At 49.8% G+C, this 27,926-nt stretch overlaps 2 protein-coding genes across 4 annotated transcripts in view; both read right to left on the bottom strand.

Moving 5' to 3' along the window:
• Positions 1-1,790: 1,790 nt before the first annotated feature.
• On the bottom strand, positions 1,791-18,900 carry STRIP1 (striatin interacting protein 1). The gene is made up of 21 exons (XM_019730478.3): positions 18,680-18,900; positions 16,241-16,310; positions 15,433-15,507; positions 14,930-15,064; positions 14,713-14,833; positions 13,868-13,936; positions 12,703-12,809; positions 12,466-12,593; positions 11,392-11,574; positions 10,859-11,076; positions 9,825-9,890; positions 9,637-9,700; positions 8,463-8,534; positions 7,937-8,011; positions 7,612-7,709; positions 6,249-6,375; positions 5,943-6,043; positions 5,185-5,251; positions 4,576-4,680; positions 3,749-3,953; positions 1,791-2,750 (listed from the first exon to the last, which is right to left on the bottom strand). Exons 1-21 carry the CDS (start codon positions 18,857-18,859, stop codon positions 2,503-2,505), a joined length of 2,514 nt encoding a protein of 837 aa, XP_019586037.1. The 5' UTR covers positions 18,860-18,900; the 3' UTR covers positions 1,791-2,502.
• A 5,559-nt stretch (positions 18,901-24,459) lies between these two features.
• Positions 24,460-27,926, bottom strand: part of AHCYL1 (adenosylhomocysteinase like 1) — a 36,070-nt gene continuing 32,603 nt past the window's right edge. For all 3 annotated transcript variants that reach the window (XM_019730479.3, XM_019730481.3, XM_074319133.2), the window contains exons 16-17: positions 27,048-27,168; positions 24,460-26,520 (exon numbers count right to left, since the gene is read on the bottom strand). In XM_019730479.3, the coding sequence (XP_019586038.1) occupies positions 26,514-26,520; positions 27,048-27,168 (128 nt within the window). In that variant the 3' untranslated portion in view covers positions 24,460-26,513. The remainder of the gene's footprint in view (positions 26,521-27,047; positions 27,169-27,926) is intronic.

Genomic DNA, 27,926 nt, shown 5'->3' with positions numbered 1-27,926 from the left:
GCTACTGCGTAGAAAATGAGCTTTCAGGAAGCATCAATATTGGCCCTGCGGCCCAGTTGGCACCCAGTAAGTGGTAACTTTTTTTTTTTTTTTTAATTTTTATTAGTTTTAAGTGTGTTTTTCCAGGACCCATCAGCTCCAAGTCAAGCAGTTGTTTCAATCTAGTTGTGGAGGGCGGGTAACTCTTTTGATTAACAAGGGACAGTCCCCATCCTCAGTGATACAGTGACAGGGTAATCCATCCCTCAGTGGACGGAAGGACCTCTGGGCCCTGAGCCTGGTTAGCAATAATCAACTTTTGTGTAACTCAACCATTTACAAAAGGCCTTCACGTACCCTGCCCATCTTATGACCCAGATGAAATGTAAAGCCACAGAGACTGGGTGGCCACTTGCTCCAAAGGGTATTTCGGTATGAAGACCTGGGTTCAGATGGCCAATATGCCACGAGCACACACTCAATGATAAGGCTTGTCCCCTCCCAACTGGCCATGGGCCTACAGACATAGGGATCCCCTGGCCAGGCTCTGCGGCCCTTGCAGCTTTAATATTCTGTGTTCTTTTTTACACAGATTTATGTATAGTTACAGACCTTGGCAAACTAAGAGGAAAAATGGCACCTCTGGTTAAGGGCATCATCAGAGATTGGGGAAATCAAAAAAGGGGACGGAGAACAAAGCCTCAGGCAGGCAGGTTCAGTGGCAGCCTGCCTGGTGGAATAAGAACGTAAAAATCTATCTTATGCAAACTGAAACCTCAAGACACGCGTACATACTTCCTATAGGTCCTGGCAAGAAACAGCAGAAAATCCATCATGCACACAAGACTTGTATCAAATTCCCTTGTCCTGTACACGTTACTTTGGGGCAAAACACCAGTCAGTCGCAGGGACTTCCCATCTCACAGGCTGTGTGACTTGCTTCAGTGCACTGCTGGCCTCCACCCCTGCTGCTCCTCGCCACGCTGTCACATCAAGGCCTGGCCCCGAAACCCAGCTCAGGGCCTGGACCGGGACTAAGCAGGGCCCAGGCCAGGCAGACACTGAACAGAACCAACACAGGGGAGATTGCCCCAGAATCTGCTACCTTTCTAAGTCAAGACCTCTTGGAGACGTAAAACCCATACACATGGCCTACAGGTAAGATAAGGGAACTTCAAGAGGTTCTGAAAAGGAAACACTTCTTTTACCAGCGTCAGAATGCTGAGCTGCTCAGAAGCAGAGCCTCAGGATTGAGTGAGGAGGAGGCAGACGGGACCTGAAGGCCAGGTGTGGGCACCTGGCCTCACACTCACACCTACCGCAATGCTTTTCCTTGCTTCTCCCCCAGCCCTGGGGGCTCCTGGGCCCTGACACTCTTTTCCACCCTGAAGCTAACTCCTGATGGTCTGCTGGCCTAGCCTCTGGGCATGGAAGTTTCTTCTCAGTCCCAACCCCCTGCCCCAGCGAGGGCCCAGAGCAGCCCCGCCCTCCCTGCCTAGCACTGGTGTGGCTGAGGCCAGCTTAGGAGGATGACCCAGCGACACCGGGGGCCCTACTGCAGGTACACAAACGCCGTGGTGCAGGACGATGTGTCACTCCAGCAACCAGAGCCCTGGAGCTGGGCTGGAGCCACCTCAGCTTGATGCGAGGAGAGAATATTCTGGGTAAGTGCCTACAACCCCCTCTTAGTCCCCCCTCAGATGGGAAAGGTGGGCAGCTTGGCAGAGGACCAGGGGGCGACCTAGCAATGCTGGCAAGAAAACCCACGTGCCTGACTGTAGCCACATTTCCTGTAGACAAGACAATGGGGATTGGTTTTTGCTTCTTTTTAATGTAAACAGAATACACAAACACATTAAAAACCCCAACATGACACAAGAGAATCCACACAGATTTATATATAGATATTTACAGACGCTTGCAAACCAAGAGGGTGCCCTGGTTAAGGAAAGCTTCTCTTCCCACCCCAACCCTGTCCAAAACCAAAGTGCTGAGGCAGGTGCGGGAGCCTCTGCAACTCTTCTGGATGACACTTAGCTGGAAGCTGGAATGACATCAGAAATCCCCAGAGCAAAACCATGATTCTGAATTTCTGGCCCTGGCCCTAATCCTAAACCCTCCCCCTTGGCAAGCTGACCTGCTGAGGATTTGCATGTCTCAAGTAGAGTCCGTGTGACCCTTGAAATTCAGACGCAATGGGTTCCCATCCCATCCCAGCTTTTCCCAGCCTTGGGCTGAATGAGAAATGAGCTGCAACCATGTCCAGCGAGGAGGGCAGAGAGGAGTGAAGGACGAGAGGATCCCAAGCAGAGAGATGACTGCTCCTGAGCAGGCTGCTGGGATCCACGAGCGGCCAAAGCTTGACTCAGCTCAGTGGCAAGTGCAGAGCTGGTTGGGGAGTGCACAGCGGGGCTGTGCTGCCACCTGGCGGGCGATGGGAGCACTGCAGCGATGAGCCAGGACAGGTCCCGCGGCCCCTGGAGATCACCCCTTCCTTCCTCTTCAGCCCCCTGCCCAGGAGCCTCACTGAAGCAGCTCTTCCCAGGAAATGGGCTTGGAGAAGACCTCCCTTTCCAACCAGAGGTCGTAGTTCATCTGAAAGTCCTCGGGGAGGTCCACCCGCTGGCCCAGGACGCTCTGCAGGCAGTTGTCCACGGGCAGGAAGTCGGGGTTGCTGTGGGTGCGGTCGTAGCGCCGGGCATTGAAGCGTTCGATGTTGGCTCGGAGGGCACACTCCTCTGCCTGGAAGTCCCAAGGCCGGGCATCAAGATCTGGGACAAAGCAGGAAGATGCGGTTAGGAGCCAAGCCCTGGGGTCACTGCAGCTCAGGGCCAGGCCCACACAGGCTTGGAATGCTGATTGCGCACGGGGGCAGGAAACCTCAGCCCCAACCTCAGGAAGACTGACAGGACTCCTCTGTGAGATACAAAAAGAAAGTCAGGTAAAAGGAGAAAAGCCAGATCTACGGAGAAAGAGGTTACACTCCAGCCTATGTGGGCCCGGCGAGGGGTACAGGTGCAGCGCTTCTCTGAAAGACCAGAGGAGGAACCTGGAGAGCCTGTCAGCTCATTCTCTCAATTCCCGGACCAGGGACAAATTCACAGGGCCCTGGGAGTGCAGACGCAGTCACCTGGCTGTGGTGCGATGGGCTCAGGAAAGGCCGAGAACCCACGCTGCCCTGGCAGCCAAGGCGCTGCTCAGAGGGGCAAGGACCAAATGCAGATACAGAACAGCTAGGGGGGTGGGGAGGCACCCCGCTGGGAGAAGAACAGAAGTGGGGCCGGCCTGGCCAATGTAGGCCGCGGACTGAGTGCTCTGGGGGCCCAGAGCCCTGGGTGTGAGGGGCCCGGGCTCAAGAGCAGCTGGATCACACCGCAGAGGAGGCTACGTCTTGGCTCTGACTCCGAGGGAATCAGAATCTAATGAAGGGTTTTACTCAGAGGGGGAACCACCACCACATCTGCATTTTGATGATCATGGGGGCAAAGTCTGAGGCACTGACGGAGGGGAAGAAACTGGAGGCAGGGAAGCCAACAGGAGCTGTTGAGGATTTCAGTGGCCTGAACCAAGGCAGTTGCAGGAGGGGGAGAAAAGATGAGAGTCTTGTGACGATTTCTGGAAAAGGACCTGACTCTGAGGAGGGACAGGGATCAGGGGTGACCAGGCGCCGAGTCCTCCCCAGAGCTGCCATCCCGATCCTCAGAGGGCAGCTCGGGGCAGAGGGGACGTGTCAGCCCCCCCGCCCCCCCCACCCCGTGCCAGGCCTCACCGTTGCCGTAGGCCCAGTCGTCATTCAGCCGGTGCCGCACCTTCTGGTAGATCGCAGACATGGTCTTCATGTTGCTCTTCCGCCACTGCCGCCCCAGGTACTTGGTCTGCACCTTGAGCAGCTTCAGCACGTAGAGCTGCATCATGGCCTGTTTCACCTTCAGGGCCCGCTTCAGGATGGGGGCTGACTTGAACACCACCAGCATCTGGGAAGGGGCCCCAGACAGGCCACGTGCAGGGCGGAAATAAGTGCCCACACCACCACCCGGCGGCTCACTCCTTCTGGGTAAACAACTGTCAGTTTTCCCCAGACTAAGGGGTTTCCTAGGACATGGGACTGACCTCCACTGCTAAAACCGAGAGTCCCAGACAAACCAGGATCGTTAGTCACCCCAATTATGGATCATTCTGGAATATGAAGAAAGCTATGATCCTTCACCAGAAATACTGCTATGTGCGTGTACCTACGATTTCGGAGGATTCATGGACCTCTGCACCCCAAAGGCATCCACAGACTCAGGGTTACAGGAGACTCCCAGGACCCTGGTTATGGTACCAGTGGAGATTGAGAATAGAGAGAAATGCCTTTCGTAAGTGTGGATTTGTTTCAGGGCATAACTAAGCCTCTTCTAGCCTCCAGTTCAACTCGTCAAGGAACCAGGAATCAGCTCTTAAAATGCAAGATGTGGCTACAGGAAAGTTGGGAGAAGGACGTAGCCGCAGCAGCAAGCCCACCTGGGGACCCCTGCCCCAGGTACGGAGGTGGTACCGGGCGCGGCACTCTTCTTTCAGCCCCGGGTCCCATGCCTGTTTACCGCGCTCACTCACCATTGTTCTTGAATGCTTCCATTTGGTCAGCTTGTTCAAGATCCGAAGGAGATTGATACAAGAAAAGAGGTTCCTCCAGCAAAACTGGTTACTGTCACCTGCTTCCTGCAGGGCAAACCCGGGAACCATCACGATCCTCACAGCGGCAGGGAGCTCAGCAGTCCCACGGCACTCACGGGTAGGGTCTCAGAACTGCGGGTCTCTCTCTTCATGCCTGGACTAGGAACCTTCTCCTCTCCTCTGCCTCGGGGAACCTCCATCCCAGAAGTGGGCAGGGGTAAGGGGGGCTCTGCAGGATATTGGGGGCCGTGGCCTCAGCCCTCATAACCTGAGGCCCCACAGAGCTCCAATGTGGGGAGGAACAGCTCGACCAGGGGAGCTCTGGGTCAGCGAAGACTATGCTCCCAGAAAACTCATCCCTACATCCAAATCTTTGCACGCTGCAAGGCCGTCCCCCGGCCCTTCTATGCAGTTAGAGCGCTTTGAAAGCCAGGCACACAACAGTGACCTCACCTGTGAACACACCCCTCCCCGTATGGGGGGGCAGCAGGCTCTCTACCACCGACCCTCACGCCAAAGGGACAGCTGGGGAAGAGCCCCGCCACTCACCAGACTCTCGGCAGTCAGTTCTGGCAGTTCATGCACCACGCAGTGAGGGAAATCCAAGACAGAGATGCTGCAGGGACAAGAGGAGCCAGGCCCCCACCGTGAGCACAGGCAGGGGCCTGGCACCGCAGCTGCGACAGGCCGGCTCCTGGCTTTCCTCTTACTTGTCCGCACCACCCTGCTTTCCCCTTCGCTCAGGTGAGGAAATACCTGCTCCAACGTATCCCCAGACTCAGGGTTAAGGTCCCTCTGACCAGGGCGACTTGGAGTTTCGTAAGGGGTGGAGACCCTGTTTTCCCCACAGCAGTGAAATCTGGGGCTGGGTGTTGGTTTCTGAAGGCAAGTAATTTATGCCAAGCCCCTCCTGGGGACAGTGTCTGACTGTCAGTCATGCTGTGACGTACCACACTGATACGCAGGCACTATGACACACAGCTGGCACCAGGAGCGAGGGGTAGGGGCTTAGGAGTCAGCAGACAGGGCTTGACAATGCACATGGCCAGTCTCCTCAGGGAAAAAAAAAGCTCAGGAGGACCCTGAGGGCAGGACAGCACCGGAGCCCAGGATGAGATGCCTGTCACTAGACAGATTGGACACCCTGGCGCTGTGCACAGGCAGGGACCGTGTCGCAATCATCTCGGTGCCCTGATGCCTGGCAGAGCGCTGGCTCGCAGCTGCTGAAGGCGCTCAGTGGGAGGGGCCAGCTAGGAGCCCTGCCACCCGGCCACACCCGCCCCTTCCTCATCTCTGCTGCTCTTCACCTGTTCTTGGCAGTGATGTAGGACATGATGTTTTGATTGAAGAACTTTAGGATCAAAGGGATGCAGTTGGCAAACACGAGGTGCTGGGCCATGTATTCAAACTGAAACCAACAGGAAAAAATAAGCACGCCCCTTGGGACCTTACCCTCTTTCCTCCCTTGCTACAAGGCCCTGGGGTTGGAAGTCTTGGAACATTCACGCGGAGCTCGGGGGGCTGACGGCCAAGGCCTCTGCTCTTCAGGGTGGGAGGGACAGCACTGCTTCCGGCCCTGGCCCAGGGGACACGAAGGAAGGCCCTGCAGGTACCTGGTAGACGTGGTTCAACTTAAAGTGCTTGAGCAGCAGCAGCAGGACGGCAGAGATGGCCTTAACAATGACCTCTTTGTGGCGGTTCACATCCACCCCCAGCTTCATGCTCTGCAACACGGTGGTGCTGGAACACAATTACCTGGGTGAGCCAGCAGGTGCTCAGATTCCCGATTCTTCTCTGAGCAAAGGCTCCACCTCAGCAGGCGCCCACAGACGTCTGAGGGCAGGCCCACGGCTCCTCCACCCACTTCCTGAGCAATCTGGCTCAGCACAACTTATTTCTCCCTTGTGATGCCCCAGACACATTTTTATCCTATTTCCCTGCTTTGCCTCCAATAATTAACTTCTCCTCTTCCAGGTCTCCTCGAAGCTTCTGCCACCATATGAATGTGTGAGCCTCAGAGCGTGTTCTGTAGAATACCAGTACGTTGAGATGTCTCAGGTTATGGGGGAAAAGGGTTTCAGAGTCAGATAAGTTTAGGAAGCACTGAATTAAATCTTCTTTTTAAATTTATTTTTCAATTACAGTTGACATACAACATTATATTAGTTTCAGGTGTACAACATATTGATTAGACATTTAAATCAGTTTCTTAATCAGGACTTCTCATTTTAAATCTTTAAAACAGGAGACATAATATTTGACTCTGGAACCCTGTATTCAAGGACCATCACGCTGGACCAGTGCTCCGTGACACCACCTGCGGTATTAGCCACGCGTCCTCCCTCACCTGGCCCAGCCAGCGGGAGCTGGGCTCCGAGCTGGGCGGTTTGGCAGGCAGGCGGGAGATCAGGCAAGGCCAGCTCCCTCTCACAGCAGAACAGATCTCGGTCTATATTCTCACATCAAATAAATGAGCTCAGTGTCCCAGGGAGGAAGACTCTCTAAGGTTTCATGATCACCCTGAGACATTCACAAATACCCTCTCCGTGCCAGTTCATTGGCGAACAGGAAAGAACCCACGCCCAGCTCAGATTTAGCTGCTGGCCGGCAGGTTGTCCAGAAGCTGAACCTACACGTCCTGGGTGTCCCAATCACACAGCTTTCGAGGGAGTGTTTTGGGAAATGTCGCACGCAGCCCGACTCACTTCACAGAGGAGGAAACGACTTTCCACGATTCACTAAGTGGCAGAGTGTACACTAGAATCCAGGCTAACTGTACTAAGCCATCTCTCCAACCAGTGAAACTAAATATTTAATCCAGTAATTCTGAGCCAGGAATACTCTCAACTTAACCTACAGAGAATTTGAGCCAAAAAAGAAACCAACCTAGCGAATGGTGGGACTGAAAGGAAAGCACTTCCCTTTCCCCCTCTACTCTGCTGCCTGCCCTGCTCCGTTCACAGGAATGATACTCACGGCATCTCCTCAGGCAAGACGTCTGCTAGGATGTTGATCGAGTCTGTTTTGGCTTTTGAGGTGGGAGCTGCGGCCAGCAGGATCTTCAGCAGTGCGATCTGGTGGGGAGGGGACACGGAGCCAGCTTGGATGAGCGCCCAGGCGCCGGGCTAAGCCCTGAGAGGTGGTCCTTCCGGAGCGGCTCCGGCGCAGGAGGGGCTGGAGGACACTGGCAGGGCATGCTCTCACAGCCAGGGGTGGGGAGGGCGCGCCCGTGGCAGGGACCCATGCTGGCCACCGAGGGGTCCCCGACCCCGAGCGCTCCTGAGGAGGGCTGAGCACGCACCATGTACTGAGGCAGGCTGGGCAGCAGGCCCTGGTAGAGGGTTTCTGCGGGGACTTGCTCGACTTCCTCTTCTCCCTTTGAACACAGTGGCACAGATCCAAACCCAGTCCCGACCAGTCTCCGGAGCCAGCTTGCTAGCTGGCTGGGGAGAGTCTGCAGAACGGAGCTAAGTGGCGATGATGACAGCAGACTGAATAATGACTAATGCCAGCTGACAGGCATTAGTAACTAGGTTAATTCTTACCACAACTATGAAGAAGGTACCATTATTATTCCCATTTTACAGGTGAGGAAACTAACGCACAAAGAGATCCAGTCACTTGCCTAAGTTGTCACCTACTAAGTGGTGGAGTCAGGATTCACGGGCAGGTGATTGGCTCAGAGTCTGTGCTCTTAACCCCTGCACCAGTCATAAGCCACCGCTGCAGTGGGAGCAAGACTGGGAGCTTTTGGAGGGCAGGGCCTGGGGCAGCGCAGCGCCTGGGAACAGCTGGGGACCCTGTGGGCGAAGACGCCTCCCGCTCACCGCCGAGAGAGGAGAGCGGAGATACTCCTCCTCCATCTGCGCCTGGACCTCTGCGATCGACGTGTACTTGTGCTGGGGACAGAGAAGGGAAAGGAGGCACTGGGGGAAACTGCTCCTTCTCTAGCCAAACGCCCCACACGCTGGCAAAGACCCCATGGAAGTTTCTTCCAACACACTCTCTCAAAGAGGGCTAAGTCACCGCAAAGATCTCTAACTAAAATCCCAACCCCCAGGTATTTTTCTACGTGGGCACAAGCCTCTTAAAACCAATATAAAAGCACACAATAGATTAGAAAAAAAGCAAATTAAGGGAGAGAAAGGGGCTTTCAGGTAGGTGCAGCAACAGGAAACAGAACTAAGGACTCAAGGACTCAGAAGCAAGTACTCAAGGACTCAAAAAGCCAAGCAGCACGAGGCCCACTTAGTACTACCAACTTCAAAAATGTATTTCAAACACAGAAACACGTATGCTCCAGATACACTGTTAGGGGAGCCACCTCTTCCCCACTCTTGATGTGTCCTCCCCTGTGGAAGGACGTACACGTGCCCGACACTGCTGGTCTCTCTGGCCCTTCCCACACACTCACTCCTCCCCTCAGTAACGGGTGAGTGAGTGTGGGAGGAGGGACAGGACGTTCTTCACCCGCCCTTTCTCTTTTCTCTTTAAAAACAAGAGAAAAGCCTGTGCTCTCTTCTGCTCCTCGACCAGGCACAGCAAGGTGCCAGCACTGCCCGGGTCTGGGTGGGTGAGTCTAATTCTGGAAGGAAGGGATTAGGACACCTATTGTCCCGTGTTCTTATGCCTCATCGCCAATCGCTCTCATCAGCAATAAAGCTGGTGTTTCGATCTCCACCTACCAACTCCTCCATCTCAATTGCCTTAGAACTTGAGCAAGGAAAAGAGGGGACTATTTCATGGGCCCCTTGAAAACTCCAACCACTGTCAGGTAACATAATCTTCAATAAACCACCAGTAAATCCACAATAAAAGCTCAGCTAAAATAAGGAAAACTTATGAAGAACTGGTTTAAAAGGTACTGCCCTAGCCCACCCGTTCCTCCACCCCAGGTTCCTTCAGGCAGACGACAGCCTGAAACGGCCTCTGCCAACGGGCTGGTCTCACTTTCCTCACTTGGGACCAAACTAGGCCAAAAGCTCACCCAAAGCCACCTACCTGTTTCAGAGTCTTGATGCTTTCGTGGATTGGCCGGGGCAGCCCCACCACTGTGTTTGTGTCACTGGAGAATAAAGAAGGCTCTGTGTTAAGCCTAGCCATTAATTCACCTGGGTCCCCAAACACCAAAGGCCAGGAGAGTGAATTTCCTGTTACCTTTCTTCAAAAGGAACTCAGATCACACTCACCTGCCTAGAGTATAACCTATGAATTTGCTACGGCTGGACTCGAGGAACATCTCAATGTCTTTCTCTCTGCCAAAGAAAGAGAGCAAGGTTTTTATTAAACGTTACTGCAAGTGTCCTGGTTAATAAAATATAGAACGTCCAAAAATTGTAAAGCCAGAAGGAAAAGTCTCCCAAAATTGTTTTTCTTTTTGGGAAAAAAGGAAAACTGAAATCTTCAGACTATTTTAATGTCCTTCATAAAGTTGTTGGATCAAAAACCTGAAAAGATATTATGTGTAACTAGTTTACTTATAAAATTAAGGTGATACAACAAACTTAAAAACATATTTATTCAGATATTGATAAGTCAACAGAACTTCTCAAATATTAAAAATTTTTACAACAATTAGAGTTATAAGCTACTGATTTTTTTCATGACTCACATTTTCCTGTCTGAAACAATCAGCATTTGTATTCTTTGACGACCTGTTTTCTATTCTCACCATGGATCACTAAAAACTGGGGCTTTATCTGGATCAAGAAACTGACTTCTAGAGCCTTTCACATGTTCATCTATTTCTTAAGTTGGTGCCTTTTCAAACAGCTACCACTTACAAGTACCTTCCCAACCAGTGACTCATGCACATATATCTCAAACATCTTAACTATGAGTCTAAAAGAACTCTTCCCTAATCTGTAATTTTTCTGTTAAAAACCATATACAACCCTAGGGTGGGTGGGGATAGCATCACTTAAATGTCCTTGCTTTAATTTTCCCCATCCCCCTTTGCTACCATCATGTCTAACCAAGAGGTAACTCCTATTACTGATTCAAGAGCTATAGAGGGTCTCTTTGTGCAAGGTCAGTAAGGCCAGACCCGAGACCCCAGGCAAGCACAGCGCACTGAGCGAGCCTTACCCCAGAGCCTTATCCCAGAGCCAAGGTCGGCTTGCCCTGCAGAGGACCCCATGTGGTGCTGCAGGCCAGGGACAAGCCTGTGGGTGTGAAGGCTCTGGTTTCAGAAGCCAACAGTGCTCTAAAGTCTGACACTCACCTGACTTTGGGAGCCCATGGGAGACCCTTTGGGCAGGTAAGCCTGTCGATCTGGGGGTGCTGGAGTGGGGGAGGCATCACCTCATCCCGCTCAAGGGGGAACGTCTCTCCCTCCAGACTGTTGTCGTCATCATTCTCCTCTTCCTCTTCCCGAGAGTCATCGGCTTTGTAGGGGTCCCGCTCATTGAAGGCATCCAGGTTGTCCTGCTTTATCAGAGCCTGACACAGAGGGAGGGACGAGCAGACAAAAGAGCCAAGTGATGGACCAGGAAAGGGCAGGGAAGCTAGAGAGGCTGTAACATGGAAAGGAGGTAGGTAGAGAGCCAATCACGTCAAGGTTGGGCCCAAATGACAAATCGTTTCTTGCCGTAGTCCCTCAAAAGTGCCACCCCTGAGTAATCCCGATAAACCAGGCCCGGGAGGCCTGCCTTCTGACTCGCTGATCAGAGACAATTCCCACTTGTCCAGGGACCAGGCCGCTGCACGTGTGTGCCTTGAGAACCCTCAGGTCGCAGGGACCTCTGTCACCCTAACCTTGTGCTCCCGTCGGCCCCTTTTCTGCTGCTGCTCGATCAGGTCCGAGGCAGATGCTGGCGGAGAGGCAGCCCTCATGTTGCGGATCACTTTGATACTGTCCTCGGGCAGCGGGGGGAGACCCAGGATGGCGCGCTTCTCGGCCTTCATGCTCTGCAGGTCCTCAAAGCCACCCAGCGTGCACTGCGTCACACACAGGGTACAGAGCCAGGGTCAGACGTCACGAGCAGGTCCCTGATCACGGCGTCAGGCTTAAGAGCACCCATGACACTGCGACCCACACAACTTCTGAACGAGGAACTAAATCCACCCACAGGAGAGCTCCGTGACATCAGGAAGGGAGAGCAGAAAACAGTCTGGCGGAGCCTGCTGCACAGACACACCAAGCTCTCTCTGCACAACAGACTCTTCAGCAAACAAAGGCAGGCTGAAGAGCTTAACCCTTCAAGATCCTAGAAAAGTCAGAGACTCACATGCTTCAAAAGCTGTACCTGCCAGTCTTTCAAAGTCCAGCTGCGCCTGGAACAGTGTGAGGGGTGGGGTGCCGACACCCAGCGCAGTTGCAAGTCCACATGTAACTTAAATCAGCCCTCCTTACGTGTGGATTTAAAACCACAGACTGAAAATACAGCTGACACCTGAGCAACAATGGTTTGAACTGCGCGAGGCCACTTACATTTTTAAAATCTGCATATAAATGGACCCGTGCAGTTCAAACCCGTTATTCAAGGGTCAACTATATATTGTTAGATGTTCAAATAAAAAATAAAAAAGAAGCTTCCGCTAAACAGCCCGCTAGAAGCCAAAACCACAGCAGTGTTTAGCCATTTCAGGCCACTTTGTCTCACTGTTTCTGAGCAATTCAGCTTTCCTCTCTGGCTTCAGTGGGGCTTCGTGAGGAACCAAGAGGAAGTGTGGCCAAGATAAAATGCGCTGACCACTCGAAGGGGGTCCTAAACTCACTGAGCCCTGGCTCCACAGAGCTGGCCTATGAAAGAAGCGCTGGGAAGCCCCAGGGAGAACAGGAGTCCGAGCTTCCCCAGCCCCTGAGGCCCCCTTTAAGGAAATGCTCACCAACACTGTCTTCCAAAGCAGCAAGAGCACCTTCTTCATGGGGAAGTGAGGGGCATGGCCGCTGCAAAACTTGGTCACCATCCCAAACAGCATGATGGCAAATGGCTCATTGTTGTACAGCGGGGAACCTGGAGGCGACACCAAGACCTCAGGACCACAGGCAGGAACAGGAGCTTCCCGACGCCCGCCAGCTGCAGCTCCCAGAGGGGCCTCGACACAGGATCCCCAGGGTCCTACCCAGCTCGGCCCTGAAGGTCTGTCGCATCCTGCTCCACTCGGCCTTGTCACCCTCAGCCTCCTGGTGAACGGTCTCCACAATCAGGTACATGATGTTGACCAGGACCCTGAGGACGACAGCAGAGCGGACAGGGGTTCAGGGAGCACCTGTGCTTCCTGCCTTTGCAGCTACCATGAGAAAAGCCTGTGTACAAAGGCCGGCTGACGGGGGTGGGCTGGAACGGCTGCAACACTGAGCGAGCGCAGAGCGCCTCTTGGCGTTTCCTCCTCTGCCCCGTGTGGCTAAGGGGGGGACCAGATCGGGTTCTGTTTGTATCTCTAGTGTCTAGCAAAGTGCTTACTCAAAGCAGGTGCTGAATAAATGGTTGCTGAATGAATGAATATGAACAAGAATGGCTGGGCCAATCGACTGCCCTAAGCTTCCTGGAATGACAAACACAGAGGTGGGAGTGAGCTGGGGAAGGGGGTGTCGGGTCCACCAAGGCAGAGCAGGTGGAAGTGAGAGCAAGAAGGTGTTTACCACGGTGGAGTGGAAATCGGGAGCGAGCAGGGTGACGCCCAGGGACTCTAACGACAGTGGGGAACACCACCAACCCCCAGTCTGAAAACCTCCAAATGCACAAAGAGACATTCGCATCCTCACAGAAATGGGAAGGTGATCTTGTTGCTCAGCAATTGCTATTACTTGCTGTGCAGCCACGAAGCATCAGGAAGCTGTCTGGACCAACCCTCCACAGTTGGGGGGTAAGCTGTACACGAGAAGGTGGGAGCCCAAGGAGCCACACTGTGTGTTTCATCCAAATACAAAACGCTTCACTGCCAAGTTCTCCGCAGCGTGTGGACAGGAGGCCACACTTCACGGTGGCTCTATTCTGGGTGGCTTCACCCTGGATGTCTTCTGACAGTCCCAACCCAGAGTCCCCACAGGGAGAGCCCTCAGCAAGGCGAACTAATCCCACACTAAGCCCATCACACCTGCAGGTCAGTGTGTGCAGAAGGAATGTGCACACAGCAAAGAACGCCCCGTCTACTCCCCACCACACACACACACACACACACACACACACACACACACACACACACACACACACCCCTACCCCCCCGCCTCCTGCGCGCAATCTTACTCTCTGGCCAACACTCAGGCAGCCCATACTTGCGGCCTCACCTCAGATCTGTGCTGTCAGCCAGGGAGATGGCCGGCTTCCTCACCGCACTGCTGCAGGCGGCACTGTTGCTGCAGGAGAGACTGGAGAGTCAGTGCCTTCCCCCAGGAGGGAAGAGAAGTGGTTCCCCTCACAAGTGCTGCCCAAGGGGGAATGAAACGCTACATGTACTTAGACTGCACAAGAGGCCACAGGACCCAGTGGGTAAGGACGCAGGCCCCGGACCAGGCTGCGAAGGTCTGAATCCTGGCTCTAACACTTACTAGCTATGTGCCCTGGGGGTAAGGTACTTAACTTATTTGTGCCTCAACTTCCCCATCTGCAAAATGGGGATGATAATAGTACCTGTGTTATTGACATGAATTAGTACATGTAATGTACTCAGAACAATGCCTGGGACATACATGCTCTCAGTGAGTGTTCTCAGCTCTTTTTATTGATGGTGTTATCCCTAGACGGGCAGCAGCCGACCTGTCCACTGAACAAAGGACTAGTGGTGACAGAGGCAGGCTTTGGCTGAGCCCACGTGTCAGACTGCTGCCTGGCCTCCTGCTGAGGGGAACTGCAGTGCAAGCACAGTGCAGTCTGCAGGTTCAAAAGGGGGTTCAAAGGAGAGGCCTCCTTCTGAAGGGGCCACAGGCCTGGGCAGGACCTGCACCGTCTGGTGAAATCTCCGGTGTTAGTGAGCGGCAGGGACCCCTCATTAGTCATCAAGGTTTGGGTGAGCAACTCCCGTTATTCGAACTGGCTGGTCAGAACGGAGCCTGGGACCAGGTAGTTCTGTAAGCTCTGTCCCCCTACCCCGTGCCCCTGCCTCCCCTCCCTCCTCAAGCCCCTCAGAACTCACTCTATTTCCATGTTCAGAAGCTCCACCAGAGCATTGAACGTGCCCACCTCCAGGAGCAGGAAGACATTGTAGCGCATCCAGGACTGCACCTCAGCCTCCGAGCTACACTCCCCAAAGGTGCCTGCAAGACAGGGCGCGCTCACTGAGCCCCTCCTGTATCTGACTGGACTACGTCACTGACGGACGTGCCAGGGGGCCGTGGGGGTCCACTCAGTACCTTGGGCGACGTAGAGAATTGCCCGGGCCACCTTGAGTCGCTTCTCCCTGGCTGTGACTTCTAAGCCGTCCAGCAGCCTCATGGCATGGGTGCGGTGCTGGTTGGTGTCCAGTTCAGTCCACTTCTTGTCTGTCACTGCAGGGAAAGGGACCACTTAGTTACATGTGAGCCCAGAAAACTCCTCACAATGGAACGAACACCACGTTAAGGGATACGGTCACATACTGCTGCGCTATGAATTTGAAGTTTCAGACCGAAACATTGCTGTTTGGTGCAATTTTCATCACATAAAGTTTCTTTCCCCCCCCAATACGCACACTCTGAAAAGCCACCACCAGAGTACTTGCAAGCCCACCCTAAATGTCACATCTGGAATAATCATGGCCGAGCAGGCTTCACAGGCTACTCCAGGATGACTCGGGTCATTCAGATGACTAAGAGAAAGCCTGCATCGCTCGTGATGTGGGCTGAAAGAAACCAAGAAGTGGAAAGAATCGTCTCACCATGGATCCGGAAGTCCTCCTCAAAGCATTTTCTATTCAGCAGGAACTCTGGCCCTTCCGTGTAGCTGTACAGCTCTGTCAAGAACAAAGTCTCTCAGCTCCCAGTCCATAGTCCACGGCAGGTTTCACACGTAGCAGAGAAAGTAAGGCACTTGCCTCTAGGCTGAACTCTGCCCCTGAGCCACAGTCACTCCTGGACTATGTTTTCTAATTACTAAGGGAGCCTTAGTGCTGATGGACACGACGGAGAGAATGCCGACTCCCCTTGGAGCTGATACCCAGAATGCCAGTGACACGTAAGTCCAGGCACTTCCAGCCTGTGCACGTCGATCCCACCATGCCGCGCCAGAGGCTGACTGCCACCGCGAACATGTGTCTCTCAAGTGACTGCTACCTCCGGAAGAAGACCTGCGCTATGGAATCTAGAGAAGCAGCTCAGGCTAACCTGTCACCTATGAGCATCAGTGGCACTGACGGATGTGCACACAGGCTGGCATTCCTCGCGACCCACGGCTCTAGGACACACCAGTGTCAGGGGGCGAGCGTACGGCCAAGGAGCACCACTGTCTACACTGGGACGGTCTCAGGCAGCTGAGCTGAGCACGTGAGATGCTTCATCCAAGTAAAGGACAAGCCAAAATGATGAGATACACAGGCTGGAATCCAGTAATTCACAGGTTTTATTATATCAATACTAGAACTAATTCGGGGGAAAAATACGAAATCCAAAATGACATTCACTCATAATTTTACTAAAGACCAGTAAGGAAAACAGCACCCCCGATAGAATGACAGTCTGTGCTTTTACCCGAGAGCTCTGCAGTCCACTTGTCAGTGTCAGCGTACTCAAAGTCGAGGTCTGGGGACTCCGAATAGCCCTGTTGAGAACAGGAGAGAGTAAAGCCGAAGATCACTGTGAGTGTTTCCCAAAGGAAGAAACACGTGTTTCCACAGGTACTGTTGTTGCTACAGTACATCACTGCCTCATTTTTTCTGATGTTTCAGCGCAATATTTTGTCTCCTGGTTCAGGTCTCTCAGAGCACCTTGCACTTTTCCTTCCGAGCACTTATCATAACTTGTAATTATATACGGGCATGTGTATTTGTTAAGTATCTGCCTCTGTGAGACTGCAAGTTCCTTGAGAGCGGGAACTTTGTCCATTTTGCTCACCAATGATTTCACAATGCCTAGCACACTACTCGGCATGAATGAGTGAATTAATGGTCTATACTCAAATAAACACTTGTTGGATGAATGAACACAAAGCTTCCATGTATTCCGTGCAGTGAATGAGCATTCCACACGCTGCTAAGATTCCGGAAGCCTACTTCCTTCTGGCTAGTGAACTAGCAACAGCTCAGGACAGAATGACCTGACACCCTCAGCCTTCCTGCCCTTCTCTCCAATTTCAGTGAGAATGGACAGAGAAGGCCGCAGCTGAACAGAATGGCTTCTTTCCCACCCACAGGAGAGAATGTGACAAAGAGAATCTTTTTACTGCTGGAGATAGGTGATCATTGAGAACACACCATCTTGGAAGCCTTGTTCTGATAAGAGAGAAAAAGTGAAGAAATATGTGAGGACCTCAGGCTTAATTACAATCTGCTTGAGAAGACAAACGTCACCCACAAAATGAAATAACATACCCACAGACACTGAATAACACAAAATGAAATAACATCCACAGACACTGGGGATGACAAAAAAATCTATCTTGAAGGTTTTTAAGGACCAGTCGAAATTATGCAGCACAGTGTGGACTCTTATCAAGTGTCAGCCTCCCTGGCCTCCGGGCATTGCTGAGGACCCCAGCCCAATGATTTCAGCTATGATTCCAGACAGAGCTGAGCACAGCATCAGGATCTCTAAGAAAATGAATTTAGACAAGTCTCTCAGCTTAAATGTCCTCACTGACTGACCTCCCACGTGTTGAGTCTATATAGAAATGAAAGGGTTGAAAGAGAAGTTCCAATGTATCAGAGGTTATTTATTTGACCATTCATGACTACTTCAGAAAATGTAAAACTCTTTTTAAACTATAACTCCTCTCATGATGGAGGCAGGTTCCCCCCTGCCACTTTCATAATCTTCCACACGTGAAAAATTATTAAGAAGTCACTACTGATGTCCCATCACCCCACCATACAAGGGCTCCTAACAGGTCGGTTTCATTGCTTTTTTCAAATAATTCACTTCCAGCTCAAAGTATGTCTACTTTGGACTCGCCAAGTTTTGACGTGTTCTACCAAAGGTTTGCACTTGCCAACAAAAAACAAGAGCGTGAGAGGAACTGATTTCACGCGTCTAAAGCCAGTATTATCACGCTGGTATGACCTGGTACATTACGCCCGGACAGTGAGGAATTCCCTCTCATTAAGTGCCTGACTGACCGGCCTGGGAGTTGTTTCGAGTAAAGGAGATCTTACAGTAAGTGCTCTGGGAACCTGCTGATTAAGAAGCCCTAAAACGCTGCGACGTGTGTCTTCATTCATGAATTCTACGATTGGAAAGCAGTGGGAGGAATTCTTTAACTCGGGGTGAGGTGACTAGTCGGCTCCAGACTCCGGTGTCTCCGGAACAGCCCACTAGTAAGAGAGGAGGGAATGCTGAGCCCTAACTCACGCTTACAATGTGTATTTCTGATCTTGAACCGTTCAGCATGGGCGCACTTGGGTACACCAACCACCAGCACTGTCAACTCTGCACTGGCTCAGGTCACACTGACCAGGGAACGTCCCCCTCCTACTCTCACAACCTCTGGGCGCCGTAGTACCTTTAGTGATAATTAGCTCCGACCAGCCTCCAAGTACCTCCCAAACAATGGTCAGTCTCTTCCCTGCCCACACGCGCTGCGGAACCCACAGGACCAGAGGCCGGAGACGGTCAGGGATCAGGGGTCAGCCGCCAGGCCCCCTGGAGCGCAAGCGGACCACTGACACTTCACATCCGAACTGGGGCCGCGAGGCCGCGTCCACAGCTCCCGCCCCGGAGGAACAAACCAGCCGTCGGTCACTGGCTCCCGGCGGTTCTCCCGGGCGGCGGAGCTCGGGTCTGAGTCCCCGGCATCTCACCCCGGGCCCGCGGGGAGCAGCCTACGCCTCGCTCCTTTCGCTGTAAAATGACAATTCCCCGGCCAGGCCCTGTTGAACCCTCTGGGAAACCCATCGTGGACCCGAGACGGCCCCGGGCCCGGGACCCTGCCGCCGCCACCGCCCGGTACTAGCCTCGCCCCCCGAAGCTCCTGACCTCCGAGTCTTTGCGCTGGTTGCGGTTGAACTCCCGTGCTTTGCCCCCGGGCAAGAGGCCCCCGCCGGCCCGCGGTGTCCCGGGTGGAGGCTGCGCGGTCGCTGGCGGCGGAGGTGGCGGCGGCTGGGGCTGCTTGTTGTTCATGATCAGCGGGCCGGGGACACCGGCTGCCGGCTCCATCTTGGCTGCTCCACACCCCCGGCTCAATTCGCGGACAGTAGCCGTAATGCAACTCTCGCGTAATTTCTTCCAGGAACGCTCCCTGGTCGCCATATTAAGTGTGGCGGCAAGTGCTGGAAGCCATCTTGACTGCCCAACACCTCGCGAGATTCCCTCTGCTTGAGATCTTAGCTTTCTCAGTCTTTTTAGTTAATACTCCTTTTCAGTTCCAATTTAGATGTCGTTTTATCTGTGAATCCTCTCTTAGCTCCTTCAGTCATTTTAGTTGCCCCCCTCCTTCCTTTAATATTTTTTTGCGCTTGCCACTTTTACAGTCCTGTTCAAATCTTGGGATGTAGTTAGTGAACAAAATGGACACATTCCCTGTCTTCACAGAATTCATGTTTACATGGGGAAGATATGCTGAACAAATGAATCGATCGATAAAACAGTTACAGCTGTGACATTCATTCATCATTCACTCAACAAACACTTAAGGAATGTCTCCTGTGCTCCAGGCAGTGCTATAGAATGAGGAACAAATCAAGTTCCTGCACTAATGGTGCATTACATACTGCCTGGTGGGAGAGATAAACAATGAGCACACAGATATAATAGTGGAGAAATAAGTGCCGAGAAGAAACAAAAAGAAGTGTAAGGGAGTAGGAGGTGGCAGTGGTGATGGGGGTGGGGGGATCCTGGCTATGTTAGGTGGGCTGCCCAGGGAGGGTAGGCCTGAGAGTCAGATTTTGAGTGAGTTCGGAAAGAAATGAGAGCCATGCAAAGTTCCATGGAGGCCACGAGGGCAGAGGGACCAGCTCACTGCAGAGACCCTGAGGTGAGTGTGGCAGGAACTGAATGAGCCAGGGGAAGAACTATAGGAGATGAAGGCCAGATAATGGTGGGGTCAGATAAATGCTGGGCCTCGAAGGGCGTGGAAAGGAGTTTGCATTTTATTCTAAGTGAAATGGAAAACCACTAGAGGTGTTAACTAAGGAGGTGTTACAGTCTGATGTTTAAAAGACCAATCTAGCTGCTTTTGGAGAAGGGATTGAAGAGTTGCAAGAGTGGATGAAGGTAGGCAGTCTAGACTATATAGACAGAAACGATGATGGTTTGCACCAGGGTGGAGCGCTGGGTTGATATATTTTTATATAGTGTGGGTAGATTTAACAGGATTTGCTGAAAGGCTGGACTCCTATCAGAATAGAGAGGAATAAAGGATGAGTCCTAGATTTTTGGCTTGAACAACTGGGTGGGTGGTTGTATTGCTTATAAAAATAGGGCTATCTGGGAGAAAGAAAAATAGGTTTGTGGGGAAGATCAAGATTTCTATTTTGGACATGTCAAGTTTGAGATCCCCATTAGGTATCTTAGTGGTGATGTAATAATTACCTGTTACTACGCTGTGAAATCCGTAAAGGCATTTTATCCATCTTTGTCTCTCAAGAACTGCATCTTGGCTGCTCTGCACCCCCAGCTCAACTCTCAGAAAGTCTCTGTGATGCAATGTTCGCATGATTTCTGCCAGGGTTCCTCTTAAGCAGGTGCTTTAGAAGTCTTTGTTATAAAATAATGGGGAGGTCCAAAGCCACCATGTTGCTACTTCCTGTGTATCTTCCTGTCCGTAGCCCCCGTTCCTTCTCGTATCCAGTAACACACTTTGTAATCAGCTTTCCAGCCAAGCTGGGCTGGTCCGAGCTGATAGGAAAAACTAAGGAATTTGCAGGAAAAGGACTAATAGTGAGAGGCTTCTTAGATAAAATCAGCAAATCCCATAAAACCCATACACAACTGACATCTACCGTGTTTCCCCGAAAATAAGACCTGGCCCCAAAAAAGTTTTAATTAAAAAATCAATTGAACATAAATATATGTTTCTGAAAAAAATGGTAGGGGTTGCAGCATCTTCATCCTCATATTATTTAGTGATATCTTCATGATTCATTTAATTTTGAGGAGAATTAGAAGAGCGAAGACCTTGACTAGACATTAGCAAATCCACTGCACAGATAGGAACAGCCACAAGTGCTGGTTTGCTCCCCATTGTACATATGTGTGACAATTCCCTTTTCTTACTATTAGGCTTGAGGAAAGTCTTAACTCAAAAAAAATGTACACAAACCCATCCCGTTGACAAACTTCCATGAAAGCAAGCACCAAGAGGGCATCTAGAGAAGGCTGTGCTCAGCTGACCTTCCGTAGGGCCGCATGCTAGTATTTATCCAGTTCCAGCTCCTTAGTATACTTCCCCTGACTAGAAAACACCTCTAAGTGAGCCTTCGGAAGTAACATGCCCAGAGAGAAACACAAAGGCAAGAGAATCATTGAAGAGAATGGACCTTTTGTTTGGTGTTCATACACTGAAATAGTGGAATCAGTAATGAATGTGTGTGAGACTTTTGTGATTTAAAAACAACCAAATCCAGAGCACAAGGGCCCAACTGCTCATCAGTGTATCTTGGGGCCCCCAGAGTGGGTAAATAGACCCAGTTTGGCTCTGGCTTCGGGAAGCAGAGCTCGGTGCACCAGGAGGCAGCAGCTATCCTAGGTTGTCAGGGCTTTCACTCAGGAAGCATTAGGGAAGTCATGGCATCTGTAGAATGGGTCTTTTTTCCCCTTCTTCCGCCTCCCTTTCCCTAACTCCGGTTCAAGCCGTTGTTTCTGTCTAGTTGTGTAGCACACAGCTCCCTGGTCCATGCTGGTATTATGAGCCTTGTGCTCCCCCTGGCTGAGGCAGTTGGTTAGCAGCTGGCCACTGGCCGCTCACAGCAGCCCAGCTCTGGAGCTGTTGTTCGCAATCTTAGCTGTAGAGGGCGCAGCTCGCTGGCCCATGTGGGAAGCAAACTGGAAACTTCAGTGTTAGGAGCACGGCGCTCCAACCACCTGAGCCACCAGGCTGGCCCTGTAGTATGGGTCTTCGTGTCCATGCTGAGTTTTTTCTGGCAAAGAATCTTTGCTGAGAAATGAGAACCATGGGCAAACTGCCTGAAAGTACCCTTGGAGAGCCTCAGAGTGACTTAGAAGGGCCACAGGGAGCCAGAAAGACTGGGTTCAAATCCTAGCTCAACCTATCAATTGCTCTGGAGAGAGTTTAACAACTCTGGAGAGATAGTTAACTTCCCATGGTCCCGAGTTTTGTTTCATTAGGTCTGGGACCGGATCCAGGAATTTGTATTTTTAGCCAACCCCACATGTGACTCGACACTAGAACCCTAGTTTGGGGCTGTTTCCTAGAAGCGATATTGCCCATGTCAAGCATGGACCCTGGAGCCAGACTGTCTGGGTTAATTACAGCTTCTCCAATTTAGGAGTTGTATACCCTTGGGCAAGTTACCTCACCCCACTGTCAATCTTCCCATCTGTAAAATGGCGGTAATCGTAGTACCTATCTCATGGGATTACTGTGAAGATTAAGTATGCTAATTGTAAAAGCATTTAGAATGGAGCCAGAAACATAGCAAACATCTTACATAAGTATTACTCGTATTATTCCAGAGTTGTAAGCCTTTATCCATGACTCCAAAATTTTTTTTAAAGATTCTAAAAATCAAAAAACTTTTCCTGAAGTTTGGCACAAATTAATTTGGCAGCAAAACCTGATGGGAGGCCATTAATAGCCATTATTTATCCCTTACTCTGCAAATACTAATAAACTTAATTGAAGAAATATTAACACCTTTGTTCCCCCCCACGGAATAGGTATTACATAATATACTGTATAGTCGTGTACTTTCCTAAAAATCTGAAATATTCTCAATTTCATAACACGGGGGGACAGAAAAGGGATTGTGGACTTAAATTTATTATCCTTTGTTGGCCAGAGACCCTGTGTGACAACCACACAGAGAAAATTCGCCATCTGGTGGCTACAGTGGAGAACCGCGCTACTGGAAGGCAGGATGTGGGGAAAGGCCCCTAGGATCAGACAATTCCTCTTTGGTCCACAATCCAGAACAATTTCTTTTAGAGGACATTTAAAAATGTGTTCAAAAGCTGCTATGTAGGCAGGGAAGAGATTTCTTCACTTAAAAAGAAATGAATATTCCACTTATTAAAGCAACAAATTAAAAACATTACTTAAGTTTTTTAAAGTTCAGCTTATAGATCTTATTTATAAAGCTAGCAAATGTTAATCACTCTTAAGGAGTCTTCGAATATCCAATTTATAAGCTTAAACTCCTTTAAACATTTCCAAATGCATTTAATATATTTGATTTCCTCTTTGGGGTACTTTCTAAACCAAACGGAAACAAAATAAAAAGCAAAATATTATTAAAAGTTCCGACAGTGTATAGTTTCCAACACTACGTACATATGTGTGCATATACTGGGGGTGCCAAAAAAATGTATACACATTTTGAAAGATGTTATCTACGCTCAAGCAGTAATTCGTCATAATCAGAAGTGTCTGGACGCTGATGGTAACCACTTTGAGCACCTCTTGTAATTGCGGAAATCAAACGTGACTTGCATTCATTTTTGTTATCAGTATATACTGAGTATTACAATTTTAATAGTTTTTTCCTTTCTTAAAATGTGTATACATTTTTTTGGCCCCCTATGTATGTATGTGTGTGTATATATGCGCACTCATATAACATATATATAATTGACTGCAACGCAAAGTTGATTACTAAGTCTATATTTATTACTCAATTACACATTCTAAATTGGAATCGCAAATTAAAATAATTTTTAAGTTGCTTTATCAGTTTGCAAAGATTTCCTAACCCCAGAGTGACTCTTGGCCAGGATGCAGGTGGATTTAGCATCTGCTACCTAGGCTAGAATTCTTTTTGTTCAATATTCTTTACTTTCTAACACTTCCATTCTCTCAGACTCCTTCTTGCCTAATGGAATGCAAACCAAATGTCCTCCAACGCATCCTTCCCTTAAACCTAATACAACCTTTATGCCTGGGTCAGCAATCCACTGCTGTGAAGGGCCAGAGAGTAAATATTTTGGACTTTGTGGGTCACTTGGTTGCAACTCCTTAACTCTGCAACTGTAGCATGAAAGTAGCCATAGACACTATATAATGAGTGAGGCAGTGTTTAAAATTTCATTTATGGACACTGGAATGTGGATTTGGATTTATGTGCATGGATAAAGCCTCACAGTTAAAAGCACTCATTTTACCAGTCCGCATAGAAACCATCAACATTGTTTAGGGCCAATTTAACAAAACTGAAAAGGTATTACTTGCGAACAGTATTACTGATACACTGCCACGTCAGAAGACACGGAGACGACATCAGAGATGGGAGGAGAGCTTCAGCCCCCGCCTTTGCATCGTGGGAGGGGGCTGAAGCTTACACACTTTGGAGACATTAAGGAAAAGAATTAGACACAGGGTCTGAGAAGGGGACTATGCAAGTGAGGAGCCCGGAAGCTCAAGTAGCAGGTCTGCTTCTTGAAGGACGTTAAGAGTGGAAGTGCCTTGGCACAGAGCAGGCATACAGAACTTAACATATTACTGAAAAACCGATTCTGGCCTATTCCTCTACATATTAATCTCTAATAGATACTGCTGGCTGACCTATGATTTGTCCCGCTGTAGAAAACACATTCTAATGTAGTTTCGCTTCAATCAAGAATGACACAGACTTCCAATAAGGTCTTATTTTAATTGACTTTAATGATTATTGCTCATCTGCAAGGATTAATATTGCATTCATTAAAAATCATTCAATACAAAATAAACTTGTTCCTTCCAAGTTGCTCTCCACATGCTCCCTCTGACGCCAGACATTTTTCCACAGTGTCCTGCGTTCCATGGCTTGACAGAGACGGAGCCCTTACCTATTATTCCTATGGACACAGTAATAGATACGGGAGCAGGGGGCAGGCCAGAGGGCAGCAGAACCTCGGTTCCTTTCCTCTAGCATAGCTGACATGATGGATACCACTGATGGCCAGGTTACCTTCCCTAAAGGATGTGGTGTCCTGATTGGCTGGTTACGTGCCCTGGGAAAAAGGGCTGCAACCTTTTAGCATCTACAGAGAAGCAAGCATGGTCACACTGGCAAGGAGGGGGAAGGGACTGGGTGGGGAGAAACAGGAAAGGGGAGAGAGTTTTGGCAAGACCATTGTTCCCTGCTAGGAAGTTGCAGGGTGAAAGCTTTCCTTTTTTATATTCCTGTTTTAATGTCTGTCTCGCTAACCAATGGCAATAGAGAAATGAGAATGTCTAGTACCTAGCACTAACGCCTGACCCGATTGCGAAGAATCAGAGCTAGAACAAGTTGAGGATTTTAGAGTCCTGGATAATTACGTACTTAAAGCTCACGAGCATCAAGCTCACGTGACCATGCAGAAATGCTGGTAAGCAGGGCGCATGGCAGGGGAAGACAGCCTCTGATCTCTGAGGGAACCTAACTGGGGAATTCTTTCAGAACGTGAGCTAGGACACACGGGTCACTTTCTCTCTCACAAACTGCCCTTTAAGATCTCAGTTTAGAAACTTTTTGTGACCTGTGTCAATCAGAAGTTTTTACCGTTTCTGGAAACTAATGTTATATGGGGCCTAAAGTCCCAGCAAGTTATATGGACTTAGACTTCCCTCACCATGGCCCAAATGTATCCTTTCTCTTCCCGTCCACATCTACCTCCCTTTAAATATTTCAGGTTGCAGAAGCATAGCTGACCAGAAATTTGCCCTTGAAGGATAAATCCTAAAGATAGAGCTCAGTGCTTTATACTGAGTAATGGCTCAAGAAATTTGCCTTCAGCATAGCTGTACGGGGCAGAGCGAGAGAATTTGCTGTTATGGCCCCAGTTCATCGAAGCTATAAACTGTGGGCTAGAAACAGAGGGATTTACCAGAATTTGAGACCAGCATTTCTCTAGACTCAACTCTGCACGCTTAGCTCCAAAGGTTCAAAAGAGAAACTGATATCAACTAGCCACTCAGCTTCTCAGTGTTAACACTAAACATTTTTCTTTGTTTTTTTCTTTTTTTTCCTTTTTTTTTTTTGTATAACAGAAATAAATGCTACGGGACAAAATTCAACTTAACAGAGTGCAGTCTGGTTAAAAACCTAAAAAATGAGGTCTGGTGGGGGTGGAGAAAGGGCTGTACTAAATCCAAGTGGGCCTACTGGATCTTAACAAGCAACACTCACTAATACACATCTCTGAACCAGACATGTCACCTTTACACAGGAAACAGGGCTTGGAACATCTAGAGGAAATGAACATGCACTGCCTACATCTAACCTACCTGGCTGGTAGGTACCATCTCTGCTCCTCTGAAGAAGCCAAAGAGCACTGATTTTAGCAGCTAAGAAATGGGCTCTTTTAAGGCAATTTAGACATTGCAGATTGTTCCACATCGAAGGTACCTTAGCATTTCCTGTTAATATGGTACCCAATTAAGACTAAAGTCTCCAGAAATGGTAAAGAAAGAATCACCTTTCTGGGCTGGGAGAGAATCCTTCTTTAGTGACTAGGGTGAGGAACCTTGAATCTCAGTTTCATCTAAAGAGCCATGAAGCAAGTTCCTGTGTGGTCTGCAGAACTTGGATAACAAGATTGAAAAACAAAACAAGAATGAAATTATAGAAAAAAAAATCAGGAGGAAAGGAATAAGAAGAAAATAAAAGTTATCTTAAAAAATGTTTCTTTTCGAATTGTGTGGTTCATGTGCACTGGTCCTTGGTAATATGGTCCATTAGTATCTGTAAAGAGAGAGATGGATGGGATTGCTTAGCACTGTGTCTTTCGCGTGAGAGCTCCAAGAGAAGAATCAGAAACAGACACTCCCCCGGGGCCCTCCCCAGCCCAGGCTGGGGATCCCTGCAGTCACTCCGCAGGGGTCATTCTTCCCTATGTTTCCACAGGGCTTCTGACAACGCCACTTCTGGTTTCATCTCCTGCTCCTGGATAATATGAGTCAGTGGTTTTCAACTGTGGCTGTACATTAGAATAATCTGGGGAGCTTTTACAAATAAGCCTGGGCCTCATCCCCGACGAACTGTATCAGCAGCTATGGGGGTAAGGCCCAAGCTCCAAGATTTTAGAAAACTCGTACTTCTTTACATCTTCTACTAGATACACAATTTCTCTGCCTACTCTATTAGTTTGGAGCCAAGTTCTTGAACTCTTCCAAATCAGGTATAACATTAGCTTTCCTTAAGAAAACTGGCTAGTCAGCTTGGTTTAATATTGGGGAAAAAAGCTTTTCACTTGCTTTCCCCCAAGTTACCTGTAGTAATTGGGCTTGAATGGCCCATTTTTGTTGAGTCCCAGATATTTTGCTTGGTCATCTGTCAGCTCTGTCAGGTGGGCATCAAATGATGGCAGGTGCAAGCTGGCAACGTACTCATCTGAAAAGAACAAAGTGGCAGGGAAGCAGACTCCATTTCAGCTATGCCTCTCCGGGCATAACCTCCCCCGATTTTCAACTGAAGCTTTTTGAGAGAGAGGGGACAAGGGATGGAATAACTTTGAAAGAATCTACAACTTGCAAATCTGCTTAATTAAAAAAGCCCTCGACACTGCCTTTCGAAGCCGGGTATTGCTCCCAGCACATCCAGCGTGCACTTAGAAAGCCATTTATCAGGGGGGCAAACACGGGTGCGCTTGTACTTCCCCCCCCTTCTCTAGCAAAGCTTTCAGTTTCACCTCAATGGCCAAACTGCCAGGTACTACTCTCACCTTCCTGCAGCAACTTCCTTAACTGGATTATAGTCACAGTATGAATCAAAGTGGATACCAGAATGCTCAAAAGAGCCTGTGTCATTAACATTTAGAATAAGATCCATCAAGGCCTCAAATCTTAGGAGTAGGGATTTCTAAGTCAGCTGGCACAAATTTATTACTTTTCCATAGATAAGCTTCTTGGGCTTTACCTTTATGAAAATGAATTTTTTTTTTAATTTAAATTTTTTAACTGTGTTTTTCTAGGACCCATCAGCTCCAAGTCAAGTAGTTGTTTCAATCTAGTTGTGGAGGGCGCAGCTCACAGTGGCCTATGTGGGGATCGAACTGGCAACCTTGTTAAGGGCTCCAGCTGAGCTAACTGGCTGCCCCATGAACATGAATCCTTTAAAAAACACAAAACAAAACAATCTGAGGTAAGCTG

This window comes from Rhinolophus sinicus, chromosome 7, assembly GCF_057876585.1.
Source record: "Rhinolophus sinicus isolate RSI-liver-muscle chromosome 7, RSI-T2T, whole genome shotgun sequence".
NCBI lineage: Eukaryota > Metazoa > Chordata > Mammalia > Chiroptera > Rhinolophidae > Rhinolophus > Rhinolophus sinicus.
The sequence above is the reverse complement of the archived record's forward strand: the minus strand, read 5'-3'. Positions and strand labels throughout refer to the sequence as shown.

Coding starts and splice junctions, on each gene's coding strand:
- STRIP1 (XM_019730478.3), bottom strand. CDS start 18,859: ATGGAGCCGGCAGCCGGTGTCCCCGGCCCGCTGATCATGAACAACAAG. Junction 15,508..16,240: donor GTGGACTGCAGAGCTCTCGG/GTAAAAGCACAG, acceptor TGTTCTTGACAG/AGCTGTACAGCTACACGGAA. Junction 3,954..4,575: donor GGAAGCATTCAAGAACAATG/GTGAGTGAGCGC, acceptor GCCCCTTCCCAG/ATGCTGGTGGTGTTCAAGTC.